This window comes from Mytilus galloprovincialis, chromosome 5 (assembly GCF_965363235.1).
Source record: "Mytilus galloprovincialis chromosome 5, xbMytGall1.hap1.1, whole genome shotgun sequence".
Lineage (NCBI taxonomy): Eukaryota > Metazoa > Mollusca > Bivalvia > Mytilida > Mytilidae > Mytilus > Mytilus galloprovincialis.
Genome location: NC_134842.1, coordinates 35,742,907 through 35,762,997, shown reverse-complemented (window position 1 = coordinate 35,762,997; position 20,091 = coordinate 35,742,907). Strand labels below are relative to the sequence as shown.

The following is a 20,091-nucleotide window of genomic DNA, read 5'->3' as shown; positions in this document are numbered from 1 at the left end:
AGGTCAGATACACCAATCCAGACACGTGTTCACCCAACAAATACAGATGACCTATATTTCTTATAGAAGACACAAAGTCAAAATCATGAACACTTATTTCTCATTGAACCATAAAAATTAGGTCAGTTAGGTGAACCCTTGCAGAAACATCTTCACCTCATTCCATGCATTAAATATAGGTCACCTTATTGCTTCTAGTATCTAAGAAACACAATTAAACAGGAAAACTTAACATTGGACTACATATGAACCTTGAAAATGAGGCTACGTTTATATGTTAATTGCCATACTGCACACCATACAATCATTCCATACATCAAATATAGTTGAGATACAACTTACTGTATAGGAGACCTAATCACTCCAACCTTGATCATTGATCCATGAAATGAGGTGGAAGTCGGGTACATGCTGTTTGATAGAACCTGAACCATGCAATAAAGTCAAGAGACAATGGACATATGACAGATGGAAACTGTAACATAAGGTATCTGTTTACAAGGTATGAAGCTTCAAGGTCTACCTTCTAAAAGTATACAGCTTAAAATACAAATAGTTTATGCTGCATGATTGTCTCAAATTCTGAAACTTTTGACACAGGCAAATCAACAAACAAACAAGTACAACAAATTAGGTTCAATTGTTAGCTAGCTGGCATATATATTGATAAGCCTGGTATCTGTGATGGACTTTTTATAGATGAATTTATAAGGTAAAGTGGAACAGTGCATCAAAATAATAACAGTATTTGTTTTATTCATGTTTATTGCAATGCTGATAACATTTAATACACAACACAGAAGTGAGATATTAGTGATAACTTATGATTTAAAGAAGAATGTGTCCATAGTACACGGATGCCCCACTTGCACTATCATTTTCTATGTTTAATGGACCCTGAAATTGGAGTAAAAACTCTAATTTGGCATTAAAATTAGAAAGATCATATCAAGGGGCACATGTGTACTAAGATTTGAGTTGATTGGACTTCAACTTCATCAAAAACTACCTTGAAGCTGAAGCTTGACAGACGGACGGAAGGACGGACGGACGAACGAACGGACGCACAGACAAGAAAACATAATGCCCCTCTACTATCGTAGGTGGGGCATAAATATTTTAGATTGAACCATACAAACAAACAACAAACACTATAATAAATACTATATATATTATGCATGATCAAACTGTTTGTACTTTGTACCTAACTCTATTTTTTAGTGTGTAAATTAATGTCTTCTACATATTGTGCATTGTTCCTTGTGATCCATTTTAATGGAAGAACAATATTTCATTTTTTTTGTCCTTCAAAATGCACTATATATGCATGAATGATTAATAATTTTTATTTTCTTTATACATTAAACACCATGCAAATCTTAAAATAACAAGAATGTGTCCATAGTACACATAGTACATAGTTCAGTGGACCATGAAATTGGGGTCAAAAATCTAATTTGGCATTTAATTTAGAAAAAACATACCATAGGGAACATGTGTACTTAGTTTCAAGTTGATTGGACTTGGACTTAATCAAAAGCTATCTCGACCCAAACTTTAACCTAAAGCCAGATAGAGGGACAAACAGACAAATGGACGAATGGACAAACTGACCCACAGATCAGAAAACATAATGCCCCTCTACTTTCATAGGTGGGGCATATAAATGGCAATTCTTAAATATGTTATCTATGTAAAACATTCAAAGACTTTGAACCTTGATTGAAGGTTCAAGGTCAAATTATTGCAGTGGAAATTAGAATAATTTATTCTTTTACAATAACATACCTACTAAAATTTACTTAACATAAGTGGTTCCCCATAAACTGACCTAAACACAAACTTTTACATGTAACCTATGAAAAGTTTCCATGGCTGAGTTAATTAGTTAATAAAACTACAACCCAAAATCATTGACTAACAGTTAGTGACTAATCTTGACCTGACCTAATCACAAACCTTAACATGTAAATTATGCAAAAGTTCCAATTAATATACCATGACTGATTGGTTGATTAAAAAAATCTCCATGGATATGAGAAGTGCAAATGATGATACATCTGCATACCTAATTTCATTGGCCTACTGTCAATGATTTTCCTTAAAATGACCTAATCACAAACCTATATATTGCTGAAGCTGCCAGCAGACAAAGCAAAGAAGTGAAACTGCGAGCTACTGCTCACTGATGATACCCCCGCCGCAAGTGGATAATATTAATAGTGTAAAAATATGCAAGTGTTCGGTAAACAGGAAGTTGTCAAGTGATGAATCTGAAAACGCATCACACGGTATAGCTGACTTATATAAATCCTGAAACCAAATTTCAGAAATCCTTGTATTGTAGTTCCTGAGAAAAATGTGACGAAAATTTTCAACTTGGCTATCATGTGTAAAATCATACAAGTGTTCGGTAAACAGGAAGTTGTCGAGTGATGAATCTGAAAACGCATCACACGGTATAGCTGACTTATATAAATCCTGAAACCAAATTACAGAAAGGGTGGATGTGTAGTTCCTGAGAAAAATGTGACGAAAATTTTCAACTTGGCTATCATGTGTAAAATCATACAAGTGTTCGGTAAACAGGAAGTTGTCAAGTGATGAATCTGAAAACGCATCACACGGTATGGCTAACATATATAAATGTTGATACCAAATTACAGAAAGGGTGGATGTGTAGTTCCTGAGAAAAATGTGACGAAAATTTTCAACTTGGCTATCATGTGTAAAATCATACAAGTGTTCGGTAAACAGGAAGTTGTCAAGTGATGAATCTGAAAACGCATCACACGGTATGGCTAACATATATAAATGTTGATACCAAATTACAGAAAGGGTGGATGTGTAGTTCCTGAGAAAAATGTGACGAAAGTTTCATGGGACGGACTGACTGACGGACTGACGGACAGACTGACAGACAGAGGTAAAACAGTATACCCCCCTTTTTTTAAAGCGGGGGTATAAAAAAATGTGACGAAAGTTTCATGGGACGGACTGACTGACGGACTGACGGACGGACTGACAGACAGAGGTAAAACAGTATACCCCCCCTTTTTTAAAGCGGGGGTATAAAAATGTCTCACGTATGTGATTTTGCCAAGATGAAAGCATTTATGAGATTTTGCGATAACAAAGAGCAAACTGAATAATATAAAAAAAAATATAAGTGCATAGGGGCCTGCCCCTTGGATTTGTAAATGAACCAAAAAGCCATATTAATATGCACATCTTCATGTTAAAATTCAATGATCACCTGGTGAAGCCAAGTCAACAAAGTGCGTACTGAATATTTAATTCTTTTCACAAAATTTATTATCATACAAAAACCTCTTTAAAGATAATTTTAGTTTTAATACATTATAATTCTAATTTCTATTGAGATCACTGTTGAATGTTCTAACATGTATCTACTGTAATACTATTAAATCAAAGTTTCAATGCATTTTTATTACTAAAACTATATGAATTTTCACTTATTTTGTTGCCAAAATGTTTGTTCTGTGTAAAAGATTTTTAGAACTTTATAATACTCAAACCTTCATCAATATGTTGAAGGGAGATAACTCATAAATATATTAAAACTCATAACTATATTAAAGGGAGATAATTTCTGGAACCCAAAATACAAAACTTTGACTCAAAAGCAAAATATCAAATATCTTTTATACAATACAAAATCTGAAAGAAAAGATATTCTTTTTTTTATATTGCATTGAATTTATGAATTGACATAGGCTTGGAGAAGCATAGACATAGCAAATCCAAAGTAGACCATTAAAAAAAGTACTTAATTTAAAAGAAAAAAAAAATCACTAAAATTTAAGATATTCAATTCGACAAGAATGTCCCCAAAAATATATAACAAACAGTAATTTTAGTCTGCATTCATCACAAGTGAAAACTATCTGTATTTCCCGTCAACATCCACACACAGCCATCTCTTGTTTAAAAGTCTTTCTCAGGTTTCATCACATAAATTCTACTTTTACTACCGACAGCCATCAGTGGTTTATTGCCTATTTTATCATTGTCTATACAGTACACTCCTTGGGGAAGATCTGTCAGTAAGCCTTTTGTCTGAAAAAAAAAATCCAACAACCTATGAACTGTTAATTTAGAAATAAATGAATTCATTTATTACTGTGAATCATTGACCGCTGGGGAGAATGCACAAATTAATCTATACAATTGACAAAAGGTTTCTGAAAGAAAATTACTACTAAAATTATGAATGCATGTTTTTATTATTGTGAACCTGCCACTGTCACATTTTTTTGCATTAATGAAAACGTAGAAATAATTTCTGAATTTATAGAACCATTACTGTAACAAGTGTTCAAATAAAATATTTTCCAATTTCAACTGCTTTATACAGGTTTAATCCACCAGTGTTTTGTATTTTTCATTGTGACTGTGGTGGAACTATTTTTTAGGCATAACTATACTTCTTGTATTAATAAAATAATCAAATATCAGCAGGCCTAGCAGATTATTGTCCATGTTTGGTTCAGTAGCTGTGGCAGGTATATTTTGTTTTTTTTTCCTCTTTTTGACCCTACTTCAGCTGGTGTTTTTTATGAGAATATATTTATAAACTCCCAAAGGGTGCATGAATGGTAGAAGTGTCTATTTGGTCAACAATGCATTCCAATGATGAAATTTATGACTGAATGCATGTTTTTAAAATGTGAAAAATTGAACCATATTGCTTGATGATTTTCATTTAAACAGGAATTAGCATAAAACAGCCTCTTTTATGGCAACTCGTCTATGAATACAACCAAGTAGTTAAAGTCTTATCCAGTTACATTCCATTTGTACAAGACATCATTTTTATTTTTTGTTGGCAAAATCTTTAATTGTTAATTGTTAATAATATCTTGTATGGCATACATACACTTAATGTAGACCAGTTTACTACTTTTGCCATGTTTCCATCAGAACCTCCACATAGAACACTCTCCTTAGCCAACCACTGACAACAGTAAAGCTGAAACAAAACATAAGTTATTATATACACCAAGATTCAAACTCTTTCTGCAACAAAAATGTCTAGAAGTTCGATTTTCAAGGATTGTATCAGAATACATTGATGAAATAACAATAAACTAATGTGACCATAAGACATATGGACATGCCTTCATGTATAGAATTTATTAAACAGTTCAAAGTAGAAGGCATAAATGTGAAATTTGAGGAGGAGAAACAGACATTGTACGAGAAGCTGCCTATGTAAGAATTCAAGTGCATTTCCATGGTTTTTGACATTTTCACACATTGAAAGGATATTTTAAAGTCTGAAACCACTGACATAACATTACAGTTATCTCTTACAGTTTTCAAGACAGAGTGGGAACCCTGATAAACTAAATGAGCTGTTGTTAGATTAATAGATATAAAATTGAAATTGCTCAGAAAGCCAACATAATTTAGTTTTAAATGCATGATATTTTTTATTAGTTGTTTTTGATTTTGAACTAGCTGCCAGTAACTGCAAGTATTCTTAGATCTGTACCTGGGTGTCTTTTTGTTGTTGGGATGTACAATTACTTGGCCACATCCACTATGTGCTTTTCTTACAGATATTTCTATTTGCATCCATCTGATAAATAAAGCCTTTTTCAACTGATGTTTATGGTTTGTTCTTATGTTGTATTGTTACATCATTGTCCCAGGTTAGGAGGTTGGGATCCAACTAACATGTTTAACCATGCCACATTCTGTATGTGCCTGTCCCAAGTCTCTTGTGAAGAGTTGTCTCATTGGCAATCATACCACATCTTCTTTTTTATATACTGTGGATTCATTATTATTCGTTGGATACCAATTTTCGTGGATTTCGTGGGCACAGTCAAACCACAAAATTAAATATTCAACGAATGATAATTTTTCTATAGGTTTGTATGCAGACTTCAGCAAAACCACGAAAATTTAATATCCACGAATATGCAAGTTTTTCTTAATCCACGAAAATTGGTACCCACAAAAATAAATGAATCCACAGTATACATTAATTCTGACTTAGTCCTACCTGACAATGACACAGAGGTTCAGAGGGAATATCTTTCATCTTCTTTCCAGTATCAAAATCCCAAACCTAAAATATATGATAGGCATAGTAAAAGTAGTTTAAGAATATGCTGCATAACACAACTTGTAAAATGATTAACTATGAAAATTGTTTTGTTATAGTTCAGGTCATTACAATGATTGCAAATGAGACAACTATCCATCAAAGTTCAAATGAAGTGGATGTAAGCAATTACAGACAACAGTATGGTCTTCAACAAGCTTATCAAGTGTATATCAAAACAAAAATTAAATACCCCTGCTGGCCCACTGTGAGTCTGAGTGATCACCAGTCCAGTAGCCAGTACTACCATATTGGCATGCAAATATGGATATTGTTTGGGTAAAATTTGCTGTTATAAAATTTTGGAAAAAACTTTAAATAAATAATACATCTGTCTCATGCAAAGCTTTGATTCCTTGTCCGGATTTGACTATTCTGTAGGTCCTTTTTGGTTAGATCCACTCTTCAATATTTTTAAAGATTTTGGATATTTAAATATTTTTGCCTTGCACATGATTGAAGAGACAATAATTGTTGAAATGCACACCTAGTGCAATAAAATTGGTACAGTTTATGTTATTACTACCACTGGGTCGATACCTGTTTGTAATTATTATAGTGGTTGAAAATTTGGAAATAACAAATTTGAAAACTTGGAAAATTGTCAAATAAAACAAAAATATCACAAGAGCAAAACTATCTCAATTTACTGAATCAGTCATAGCTCTTGGGACAATTCTGATGTGATTGGATACAAACATTAAAATATAAACATGCTCATCACACTAACACATTTGTGTGTATTTATAAATAAGGTATTGAGGTTATAATATTAACCAACCTCTAATGGACATTTTCTCCTCCACGAACCAGTTAAGACGGCTCTTTTACCAATAGGATCAATGTCTATTGCATCACCACATATATGTGGACCACTTATTGATCTGGAAAGGAAAAAATATCATTAAGAATCTTATCTAAATAGAAAAAAATATAATAATACTGACATTTTGTTGATGTGGTTTATATCAGGGTTTAAGCTAGGATTTTGAGGGCTTTAGTCACTTTTGCGCGCTATTAAAATCAACCTTATTTTGTGTAAAAGCAATGGAACAATGATGTATATTAATACTAGCTTCATCTTTTGACTTAGTCAGATTTTAAGGGATTGAGGCACCAGCTTGATTGGCAGTTAATGTATGATTTGACTGTATTGGCCATTATTATGAAAGATTCTGACATGGAATCCAGAAATTTAGTTCACAATTTCTCTTCAGTTTGTTCCAGGGGTCATTCCTGATCAACAAAAGTTGGATTCTATTTTTTTTTTAAACAAGGAATCACAGCAGAAATTAATTTGCAATGATTATTTCACTGCATAATCATTATCCTTATAAAACGTCTAAGTCGATATTTGGAAATCATTTCTATCAAGTTGGAAATGTATAAAAATCCTTTCTGGATCGATTATAATGACTGAAAGGAGGTTGTAAACAAATCAACACTAGATCACGTTTACTACTTTCGGTTTTAAAATGAAACGAAAACGGGAAGTGACACGTGGATAATAAATTCAAAACGAGTCCGGATTCATCAGGAAATTATCATTTTTCGATTTAAATTCCTTTAGTAAGAGATATATATTTGTCTCTCTCGTTTAATTGATTCTAAATGATTTCGTATTTTACGTTTTTAATGTCTATAAATAGTCAAAGGAATACTTCACGCATGCGTAGAACACAATACAGGAAGCACCTGTTTAAAACATTTTCTCGTGAACTTTTTGAATAAAAACATTAAAGTTCTTTATTTTAAATGGAAATTGTCGAAAGTTTTTTAGGAAAATTTAAATCAAATATGACGAAAATGCCTTCGAATGACGAATCTACGACAAACTATCTTCAGATTGTGATCGTTTGGGAAATATTGAAATTCAAATGCGAACTGTCCGGGTTGTTACATTTTTGATTAAATGACGAAATTATACTCCTGGTTGTTGAAATGCCGACTGACTGATTTTCCTGGGGAAATAATAATGATGGTCATTCAATTATGGGGTTAATTAATAAATAACGGATAAGTGACCCATCTGATGGCGATAAGCGGATTAGTTGTAATCACAACTTGTAACACCTGTTGAAAATGTTAATTACCTGGAGGTCATAAACTTGTCAAAAACATGAAGACAGGTAGATTTATAGTTTTTATTGCGAAATTCTTTTTACACTTTCAAAATTAAAGTGACGAAATTGATTTGAAAAACTTTCGTCAATGAGAAAACCCTTTCGTAAAATACGAAAGTGACGAGCGCTAGCAAAATCACTGGTTTATATGAGTTTCTTGTTTCTTGTTTTTTATATAAATTAGACTGTTGGTTTTCCAGTTTGAATGATTTTACACTAGTATTTTTTGGGGGCCTTTATAGCTTGCTGTTTGGTCACAGTGAGCCTAGGCTCTGTGTTGAAGACTGTTCTTTTTGGGGCCTTTATAGCTTGCTGTTTGGTCACGGTGAGCCTAGGCTCTGTGCTGAAGACTGTTCTTTTGACCTTTATTGGTATACTTTTTAAAATTGTGACTTGGATGGAGAGCTGTCTCATTAACACTCATATCCTATCCTCTTATACCTATGTGTCAAGCACCAGAGATAAGATGCTAGATATTAAGTTGTGAATAATTTTTGCAGAGACTAACAAAGATCTATCATTAAATTGTTTATATCAGGAATCATTTCAAGACTGCATGTGATACCTACATATCAATTTCAATCACGGTTCTTCAAAAGACGAACACTTTTTATATTTTAATTGAACTTCTTGTAACCAATTAAACTTAAGTTTGTAATTAAGGTGGCTCGTGGGTACAAAAATTTCAGCAAAAAATTAAACCTTTATTTTTTCATTACAAATTTTATTTATTACACTATTAGTTATTACTTTATATGGTACAAAAATCAACCCCAAAAAAACGATTCGGTTTGGCCCCAGATGACTTTTGAAATATTTATATCATTGAAAAAGCTCCAAATTATCTCCCTTTGGTGCAAAATTCCTATATTAGAAAAAAAATTTGATTAATACCCAGGAGTCCCCTTAATGATTTTTATCATGTATGAAGTGTAATGATCTGTGCTATTGATACAATAAATACAAACCTAATGGAATGCTTCTTTCTGTCATCCCAATACTGAAATAAAATTGTTTCAAAATTATCATAATATCTTTTACATTGGTTACTCTTTTACTATTAAATAATGTATCAGAATTTGAAAGTGTCCTAGAAAGTATGATACTGTGGATTCCGTTTTTTTTTGTTGGTACCAATTTTTGATGATTAAAAAAAAAAGTATTTCTGTTGATTTTTAATTTTGTGGTTTAACCCAAGTTTGTATACAAGCCTGTAGAAAATGTGGTTTTCCTTTAACCTTCAAATTCATGGTGTTCTTGGAAAATAAGGGGGGGGGAGGGAATTATCAATATATATTATTTTATACTGACATGCAATTTTATACATTATATGTTTTTCTTTTAAAGACAAAGAATCATTCATTGGTTTATATATGATATTTTGCTATCATAATGTCTATCATCAAACTACTCTGGTAATGATTTCAAAATGTTGTATTACATAGGATTCTTTACTTCTGATGACAATAACTTTATATAGTGATAAATCAGAATACTTCACATTCATTTATTTTTGTGAATGTTAATGGAAAATCAAAGAGCAGAATGCTCTGAGGGATACAATTGCCATAGTTTTCATTGACACATGTACATGTATAGCAGTTCTGCCAACTTTTCATTAAGCAAATGGTAGAGATTTGGCCAAAATTAAAAATATCAAAGAAGTAAAAAATAGATCCAAGGATACTGCCACAAAAAAGCATGAACATGCTAGAGTCTCACGCATTTTTGGCAGCCCTGGTACAGCTGGATAGTATTATTTTCAAAACTAATTCAACTGCACATGCAAAATGTAATAATCTGAATAGTCACTCAACTTTAAAAATAGTCAATCCCGGATACAAGTGTATGAGCAATGTACTTATTGTGTTTTATTTTTGTACTATCAATTCCAAGTTTACTTTCCACAGCAGTCACTGAGAGTGAGAGAAGGTATTTCACTTCGTATCTTATCACTGTTAATTCTAGGAGGAACCCCATTTCTAACTCTTTAAATATTAATTTCCTTTGGGTCCGTGGGCATGACTCCTTTCCGTACACACTCCTCTGTTTAAATTGAGATCGTTCTTAATATAATACGACGTTTATCGACATCTAACGAGTTAATTTTTCTTGACGAGTCGTATTTCGACTTTAGATTTTGACGGAAAATACTTCCGGAAGGGAGACCACTCGAAACGATAATATGGAAGACTCCATTTCGGCTGAAGGGGTGTTATAGGTAAACACTACATTTATCTTAATTTAAATGACGCATATGATTTAAAATTATGCAGCAACAATAACCCTCAATAGCAGACAGACATAGAAAGAATCCAATGAGTTTCAAATTAATCAATGAAGCGGGGAATCCAGAGCAACCACTCAATCTGATACCCCTTGAAATCAAGAAAACTATACGCATGTGCATTAATACATAAACAAACCCGCGACTTGCGATTTGGAACAAGAACGTTTATTAAATAATATGATAAATGGTTCTCCATTTCTTTATGAGAGTATCCTACAGTAGTCTAAAATCGGTCATCTTGTCAGTTCGTTAGGTTTTTGTCTTTGAACTTTACACATGGGGAAACTACAGTATCAAATATCAGTTTCATAACGGTAAAATATGGAAAAACTCCACTTCAGTTCTTATATGACAGAAATAGAATTATTATCGGAATTCAGAGAACTCTTGCATTTATCAAAACTGGGGAATTCCCTCTGACGTGTTTCTAAATTTATAAAAACACTAAATATAAATCCTGCTTAATTCTGATTTTCCGTGTTGTTAAAAACACGCATATAGGTCAAGGGAAATATCAAACATGAAGATTATGAGAAGAACATTACAGGAAAGTTGTTTATGTTCAATCCTTTTGCTTGTTTTTACCTTTTAAAGCAAGACAATCATAAGAATCTGAGATGTTGCTGAATGTTTAGAATAAAACGGTTGACGTGAGGGAATGCAGCCCTGAGTCAACGGTAAAAGTCTACAGATTGCAATCGTATCCCAAAAACACAAGATTTATTATTGCAATTTCAGTAAAAGCTGCGTACAGATATTGATATAAAAATCTAAAATTTAAGTATTTTTTAGGATAATAAAAAGATTGCAAAACATTTTGAATTTATAATATGCATATTTGCAGTTATAAGATGATGTCTTAAGAATAAACTTATCACCTCATTAATATTTGTTACTTACATGCACTGTGTCATCCCAGCCTCCAGAAAGAAAAAGATGTGGTTCATCAGGGTGGTATTGAGCTGCAAATACTCTAAAACAATGGCCGTCTAATTTCTGATGAGTATCACTAAAAATCGGATTGCAAACAATTAAGAAACAATGTAGCATTATAACAGAATTAATATGAATTGCTGTTAATCAATTTGGTAAAATTTAGTATGCTATGTATGATCTCTAAGAAGTTTTTTTTCTTTTCTATATAACTGTAATTACCTTCAACATGATGCAAATAAATTTTTCAGAAAGGTAAATTTTCTTGATTTGATAGCATATATAACGCACACTTGTTAGTGGTATAAAGTAGATAAAAATAGTGTTCATAATTCTGTTCAAATAAGTACATCAATTTCATTAAAACTGCATACATTTTGATTTTGATTTGATTTGATTTTTGGTGTTTTAACGCCACTTTTAAGCACTGCCACTACATTTAGGCTATTTCGTGGCGGTCAGTTTTTATTGGTGGAGGAAGCTGGAGTACCCGGGGAAAACCACGACCTTCGACAGGAAAACTGACAATCATAGTCAATTAAGATTGGAATTGAGTGCACGCGCACAAGGGGGGTTTGAACTTACAACCTCAGTGTTGACTGGCTAGTGATTACAGTAGTAACTACCTAGACCACTTGGCCACTGAGGCCCAAAATACATTTTGAATATAGATTTAAAAGGTATGGATTCTTTTGTTATGTTTTCAATAATTTGTGGAAACAAGGCCTACATCATGTTCATAAAATCAAACATAAAACTTGAGTCTATCTATACAATGATATAATAAATTGCTTTGCCAAGCACAGCTGGATACAACAGCAGAGGTCCAACCCTGAACAGTTGGAGCAAAAATTGAAACAATATTTGCGCTTGCTACAGGTCTAAATTCGGATTGTAATTCAATTTTTGATACATAATAGGTTTTTGACAAGAATTACTGTTGTCAAAGAACTTAGAATTGGTTAATGTTATGAATTAATAATCATTTTTTTTGCTTTTGAGCAATACACTATGCTGTTGTGAATTACCCCCCCCCCCCCCCAAAAAAAATAATATTTAAAAACTTTTTGTTTTGATTTTTAAATCTTGAGGGAAAAAACACAATTTCTAAAAATAGAAAATGACATACATATTCATGGCTTAAATTAATATACTTTAATCAGCATTTTAATAATAGTAACTTTTAAAAAAAAATCGCTGTAACCAAGTGCATGAGTATAATATGTTTTATCACTGTGATCCCATCTAAATTGTGAAGTGACAATAACTTTCAAAACATTTAACTAAATACAAAACTTCAGTATAAGGTAAGAAGATGTGGTATGATTGCCAATGAGCAAACAATACACCAAGTCCAAGTGAAGCAGATTTAAACCAACATATATCACTCTAGATTTTGCATAATTTAATGTATATGTATTGCCATTTGGATTCAATATTTGCATCTTAAAATTGCAAACAGGTGAGACATATCTTGGTGTTCATCTTTATCATATATATTTATTTTTACTTTTTTCCAAAACACATTGATATTATAAAGTTTCACATAGTCACAGTGTCTTAGTGCATTCCTTTACCAAATGTCTTTAAAAATATACAAATACTTGCATCGGAGAAAAAGAAAGAGTTGATATGCTGCAATAAAAAATATGAACAACATCAACATCTTTTAATATACAAATAATTAAAATGTACATCTAAATCCTACAATTACTTGTCATTACCTGTATGAGCCTTTCAACTAAGCATAATTCAATTAAATTGTACAGCATCTGAAAAATTTCAAAGTGCATTTTGAGGCAATTCAGTGACGTTCATATTACTTTGTACTAATACATGTACATGTATGCAACAAAAAGGAAGATTAAGGGTAATTTCTGCAAATTTCATAAAAACATATACTGCATGTAGTAGTAGTCATATCAATTTAAGATCTGCAAAATAAAATTTAAAATTACCATTCCAAATTTATCAATTATTTAACTCCATATTTTGTGAATGACATTATGTTTGCTGATCAATGCAGCCATTTTCCATCTTTCTTTTACCGGTACATTTCAGGAACATTTCTGACCTCAGTTAAAAACAGTTCCTTGTCAGTATTTCAACTCCTTATATGAATTTCAAAACAATAATGCTCATTTAGATGCACTTCAGCATGATATCAAAAAGAAATACCTTTAAATATTTTAAATATAAATATGTATAAATTTTTTTTGTTTCTTTATCATTCTGATTCTTTATCTATACCTTGGCTCTAATGTTAGTATTTTTTTCCTAGTTGTTCTATCATACACAAACAGTTCAGGTGTTTCTCCTGTGGTGACGAAGCGTAGGCCATCAGAACTGTATGTCACGTTCAGTGACTGTCTGTTTTCTGTCATTGTGTTTAGACAAGAACCAGTGGTGTAGTCCCATAGTTTTATATGTCCTGATGCATCTAAAAATATAAACAGGTTAAAGTTAAAAAAAGAAATATAAAACTTGAGAATTTTCTCCTCAGGAAATATACTTCAATGAGATTTGAAGATATTTGAGGCCCCTCATGGGGGGGGGGGGGGGTCCTAGTAATCACATAATCACCATTTTTTTGCCAATATAATCACATAATCATTAAATATTTGCTTATCTTTAGTAATCAAATAATCATAAACTAAAAATACAGTCCTAGGTAATCAAATAATCATGAAATATTTGGCTTAATAATCAAATAATCATTAAAAAAACGGCCAAGTAATCACATAATCAAAAACCCCATGAGGGCCCTCGATATTTGAAAATAAATTCAGACAACAATTCTGATTTCTATACCATTCATAGGTTATTTCTTGTCCTGTCAAATCAATAAATTTATTCAACTTAGTCAGTGAAATGTTCAGACCTACATGTATGCGATGAATGAATTTCCTAGGATATTCATGTATCATTCCACAAAATATGTCTTAAATTATTAGAGTACACATATTGTCATGCTCAACATATCCCAACTCATAGAACTACTTTCGAAGTATTAGGCTGCTGGCCAAACATGAAGTCATTCTGTTCAATAGTACTATCAACATTGGTGACAAAATTTTAAGTTCATTCAACATTGAAAAAATAAAAAATATCTGCAAAAAGAAAGTAGATATCTCACAAAAATCTGAAATTTGCTCACAGGTTACAACTCTCATCTGATGACATTGTCAAATTGACTAAATAAGAAGTCAGTAGATTTTTTAGTAATTTTTGGGGCATTTTATAGCTTGTTGCTTGGTGTGAGCCAAGGCTCCTTTTGAAGACCATACTTTGACCAATAATGGTTTACTTTTACAGATTGTGACTTGGATGGAAAGTTGTCGCATTGGCACTCATACCACATCTTCTTATATCTATGAAGAAAAAAAACAAATAATCTGATTTTTGTAACTGAAATATACATAGCTGATCACTGACATCAGATTACCAGTAGTTTGGATTCAGTCAATGGGAAGAGAGAGTGAGTCAAATAATAAATGATAAACTCACATGATGCCAGTAGTTTATTATCCTCTACCACTCCAGTAAATGGGAAAGCAGGGAATCTTATCTGTGTGACAGGTAGATGAAATGTATCTATATCTTCATCTCGTAGACTGTATAATAATTGGTTTTCAAGGTGGTTATATACCTGCAGATAAAACAATACCAATTAGTTGGAAATCATCATGTTTATCATTATTTGTTGATAATAACCATGACAACAGGAACTTGCAAATATGGAAGTTCAAAAGACTTTTCATAATGCATAGTATTCTACACAACTGGGAAAAAATATGCTTAATAATGATAATAACATGAATAACAAGAATGTGTCCCCAGTACCTTTTTTACATGGATGCCCCATCAGCACTATCATTTTCTATGTTCAGTGGACCGTGAAAATGGTGGAAAATCTCTAATTTGGCATTAAAAGTAGAAAGATCATATCATAGGGCACATGTGTACTAAGTTTCAAGTTCATTGGACTTCAACTTCATCAAAAACTACCTTGACCATGTGGACCAAAAATTTTAACCTGGACCTAAATAAAAAAAATACATATATTTAGGACCACTTATACTTACCAAAATTTTCCCATCAATTAGACCAACAGCCAGCATTGAACCATCAGGTGTAAATTTACAGCACATAACATCTGTTGGAAAATCACTGAAAAAGTAAAGTAATTGCATGAATTTACAAAAATAGTTTCATTCCAAATTGTATATTGTAAGTTAAACATTACCTATATGTTTAGGTATCAGTCATGACAACTAATATATAAATATAATTATATTTTTCCTCAACATCTTTATTCTATTATCATAGTTACAAAATGTATTACATGTCATGTATGTACACATGATGAAATTACTGTTAAGAAAACAAGCTTTCATATTCTCTTGTTCATGACTGCCATGGCACATGAGGACATTAAAAGGATTTTAGATGTGTGGTTTGGAAAGGAATTTGACGTTTTCAAAACAAAATGTAGATGAAAAATTGAATTAAATTTCAAATTTATTTTGACTAAAATCAGAATCTTGCATATACAATCTTAATCATGTTGAGTAACAAGTTTATCCTGTTTCTACATGCTCTATTTGTTTTAATTCCAAGAAAACATTTAATGATTTCAAAGAGATACATGTACATGTATTGCTTCAAACTTTTTGAAACATTATGTTGTTATTAAAACAACAATAAACAAACAAAGAGTCAGTATTTACAAAAACATGATAAAGAGACAAATATTTTCTTAACAATGCATCATGTGCATAAGGGGAATCGACCTGTCCATTGTAAAATCATTGTTTTCTCTCATTTTTCTTTTCTCCATATTCTACACTTAATTTGCCAAAAAAAAAAAATTGCTTTAAATCTATCAATATTCAAAATTTTTTACAAATTTTATTACTTAAAATAAACATAAATTTCAAATCTTCATTCTAATTCAATTAAATATAATATTAGTTTATGGATTCAAATAAAATTTATATAACTCATATAAATGTTGTACTACATTGTACAAAGATTACATAAACTTGTGCATTGACTGAATATATATAGCACAAAAGTTTTATATTTCACAAAGTTATGCACATGAATGCACTTTTGTAAGTCCTTGTATTCAATTCAGAAAACAATAGAATTCTTTACATTTAATCTAAACAATACCCTTCATTAGTTGTGCTCTACATAACTTTTAACATAAAGAACTAACAATGCCATCTTAAAACAAGGTTATAAATAAGACTTTTATTCAGATATCAAAGGTCACCACAAGCGGTAAATAAATTGTAAGGAATCATGATACTGTCAATAAGTAGGATGTACGTTGTATGTTGTCATTTCCAGTTGCAATCGATAGTCTAGTCAAAGCTTTGTTTCCATTATCTCCAGATATTACATAAATGCCTGAATTTATTGAGAGAAATGTCTAAAATGACCTTGTCTGTTCTTATAATGTAAATAATGACAAAAATGAATGAACCATTTTACAAAATAGATGGGCAGTGTTACAATTTTCATAAATTTTGTTTAATCTCTAGCCGAAAGACCCAAGAAGGCTTAATTTGCTTTATCTATAAGAACATAAATTAAACAAACATTTTGGGAGTGAGTATAGTCATGATAGTAATAGATCACAAACTTAATGTCAATTTTAATTTTATGGCTGAATTTCATTTGACTTCCTCCAAACTTTAAATGTAACTTCCAAGGTTTGATCACCATCATCATCTCATCTGTAAATATAACTTTTTTCCACTGATTGTTAACAGTCCAACGGAGTTTACTCCTGCAATAAGCAACTCTTTTCTTTTGATTTAAAACCCTGATGCCAATTTTCTTCCAAACAGATCGTCTGGTGTACCCTAATTCATGCAATTTTCGTTGAACAGTTCGTCTGGATACTTTTGCAGGTGTGCAAGTGTTACATTCTTTTGTGATATCCTTAGGGTCGAATAGCGAAACTTTTTACAGGGTGTTTGTAATTACTTGCCGTTTGGTGACAGTTTTCTTGAGGCACATTTTCCGTATTACCACCGATCGGACAACACTTCAAAAGCCTGGAAATTGCAGATTTAGCTATTCCTAAGCTTTTTGCAACTCTGCTTGCTTGGTGACCACTTTCAATCAAACTTTGATAGCCTTTATGGTGTCGTCTGTCAATTCTTTCTCGTACTTCACTATTTTTGTTGATATCAAAAATGGCTAAACTTCGCTTTGATTCCAGTTTAAAAATCTGTATTTACAAAGTTAAGTTCAAGTAATTCCCCTAACATGTTATCCATTTAACGTTACACATCATCCACGTTATTAAAAGTCGGACAACGAAAATCATCCCCCAGCACTATTAAAAGTTGACTCAATTAAGGCACCATGCTGTAGTGAATATTTGTAATGGAAACAGGACAAATTTGCCCAACTGGCAAATCGCCCACTTTTTCACCAACTCGACCCCCTTTAAAAAAAAATCGCCCCACTGTAAAATGGGTTCAAACTCGTTTTTTGTCATAGATTCATTTGTTATAGACACTAATATGATTATGTTGAGACTTCCAGTTCACACCATAGGTTGACACTAATAAATACTATAAATTATCAAAGCCTCAGCATAATTAATAAAACAACTCCCCCTTTTTTTACTAGCGATGGCAACTAATCAAACTGTGAAAATGACTTTGGTTGTGCGAGTGCAGTGTTATAAAACTTACATTGTATTGATCAGTTTAAGAAATTTTTCTAAATGAGGTCCAGAGACAGAGTCACGTCGATGGTGTACAGTACTAGTTTCGTGTGAAATATCCGGATCTTGTGAAAATGAAAGTCCTCGGGTAGGCGTATGAGTTGAGGAATTTGCAGGTGCTTCAGTGCTGTCATACGTAAAACTTTCCTCTTCTATAATTCCTGACATAGTAGGGTCTGGGAGTGAGTCTATCATATACATATTTAATCTCAAACTGACGTTAAGTTGAACGGTCTTTTCTGACAGATCTCCTTGCCTTCCCAAAACAAAACAGGATCGCAGATAATTAAAGGTAATTTTTAATTGGTCAAAACATTTCTAAATATTATTCTAAGTTTTTTGTTACTTATAAACATTGTACAATGTAAATCTTTATAGATGCCAATTTTCTTCCAAACAGATCGTCTGGTGTACCCTAATTCATGCAATTTTCGTTGAACAGTTCGTCTGGATACTTTTGCAGGTGTGCAAGTGTTACATTCTTTTGTGATATCCTTAGGGTCGAATAGCGAAACTTTTTACAGGGTGTTTGTAATTACTTGCCGTTTGGTGACAGTTTTCTTGAGGCACATTTTCCGTATTACCACCGATCGGACAACACTTCAAAAGCCTGGAAATTGCAGATTTAGCTATTCCTAAGCTTTTTGCAACTCTGCTTGCTTGGTGACCACTTTCAATCAAACTTTGATAGCCTTTATGGTGTCGTCTGTCAATTCTTTCTCGTACTTCACTATTTTTGTTGATATCAAAAATGGCTAAACTTCGCTTTGATTCCAGTTTAAAAATCTGTATTTACAAAGTTAAGTTCAAGTAATTCCCCTAACATGTTATCCATTTAACGTTACACATCATCCACGTTATTAAAAGTCGGACAACGAAAATCATCCCCCAGCACTATTAAAAGTTGACTCAATTAAGGCACCATGCTGTAGTGAATATTTGTAATGGAAACAGGACAAATTTGCCCAACTGGCAAATCGCCCACTTTTTCACCAACTCGACCCCCTTTAAAAAAAATCGCCCCACTGTAAAATGGGTTCAAACTCGTTTTTTGTCATAGATTCATTTGTTATAGACACTAATATGATTATGTTGAGACTTCCAGTTCACACCATAGGTTGACACTAATAAATACTATAAATTATCAAAGCCTCAGCATAATTAATAAAACAACTCCCCCTTTTTTTACTAGCGATGGCAACTAATCAAACTGTGAAAATGACTTTGGTTGTGCGAGTGCAGTGTTATAAAACTTACATTGTATTGATCAGTTTAAGAAATTTTTCTAAATGAGGTCCAGAGACAGAGTCACGTCGATGGTGTACAGTACTAGTTTCGTGTGAAATATCCGGATCTTGTGAAAATGAAAGTCCTCGGGTAGGCGTATGAGTTGAGGAATTTGCAGGTGCTTCAGTGCTGTCATACGTAAAACTTTCCTCTTCTATAATTCCTGACATAGTAGGGTCTGGGAGTGAGTCTATCATATACATATTTAATCTCAAACTGACGTTAAGTTGAACGGTCTTTTCTGACAGATCTCCTTGCCTTCCCAAAACAAAACAGGATCGCAGATAATTAAAGGTAATTTTTAATTGGTCAAAACATTTCTAAATATTATTCTAAGTTTTTTGTTACTTATAAACATTGTACAATGTAAATCTTTATAGAAATAAAATATTATTTTACTTTTGTGTGTGTGGGTTTTTATTTGTTTGTTTATTTTTTACTATTTTTATGTCGAACCAGAGGCTTACCTGTGCGACATCGGGGTTATCTTTCCTTTTCTTCCTGATATATCAGTTTTTGTAACAAAAAATATGTTCCGGCGTGACATTTGTTCCGCTGAAACAAATTTCAT

At 32.2% G+C, this 20,091-nt stretch overlaps 1 protein-coding gene across 2 annotated transcripts; it reads right to left on the bottom strand.

Moving 5' to 3' along the window:
* Positions 1 to 747: 747 nt before the first annotated feature.
* On the bottom strand, positions 748 to 18,521 carry LOC143075713 (uncharacterized). Of its 2 annotated transcripts, XM_076251268.1 has the most exons (11): positions 18,202 to 18,520; positions 15,568 to 15,652; positions 14,990 to 15,131; positions 13,733 to 13,922; positions 13,091 to 13,117; positions 11,450 to 11,558; positions 9,228 to 9,259; positions 6,918 to 7,020; positions 6,035 to 6,100; positions 4,901 to 4,993; positions 748 to 4,080 (listed from the first exon to the last, which is right to left on the bottom strand). In XM_076251268.1, exons 1-11 carry the CDS (start codon positions 18,432 to 18,434, stop codon positions 3,949 to 3,951), a joined length of 1,212 nt encoding a protein of 403 aa, XP_076107383.1. In that variant the 5' UTR covers positions 18,435 to 18,520; the 3' UTR covers positions 748 to 3,948. The 2 variants fall into 2 exon arrangements, with proteins under 2 accessions (XP_076107383.1, XP_076107384.1); XM_076251269.1 differs by lacking the exon at positions 13,091 to 13,117 and having other exon boundaries at positions 18,202 to 18,521.
* Positions 18,522 to 20,091: the final 1,570 nt, after the last annotated feature.

Excerpts from the sequence above, each read along its gene's own strand:
- LOC143075713 (XM_076251268.1), bottom strand. The coding sequence starts at position 18,434 with ATGTATATGATAGACTCACTCCCAGACCCTACTATGTCAGGAATTATA. Across the intron at positions 7,021-9,227 it reads AGAAAGAAGCATTCCATTAG|ATCAATAAGTGGTCCACATA; the intron begins GTTTGTATTTAT and ends TTTCCTTTCCAG. Across the intron at positions 4,081-4,900 it reads TAAACTGGTCTACATTAAGT|ACAAAAGGCTTACTGACAGA; the intron begins GTATGTATGCCA and ends TTTTTTTTTCAG.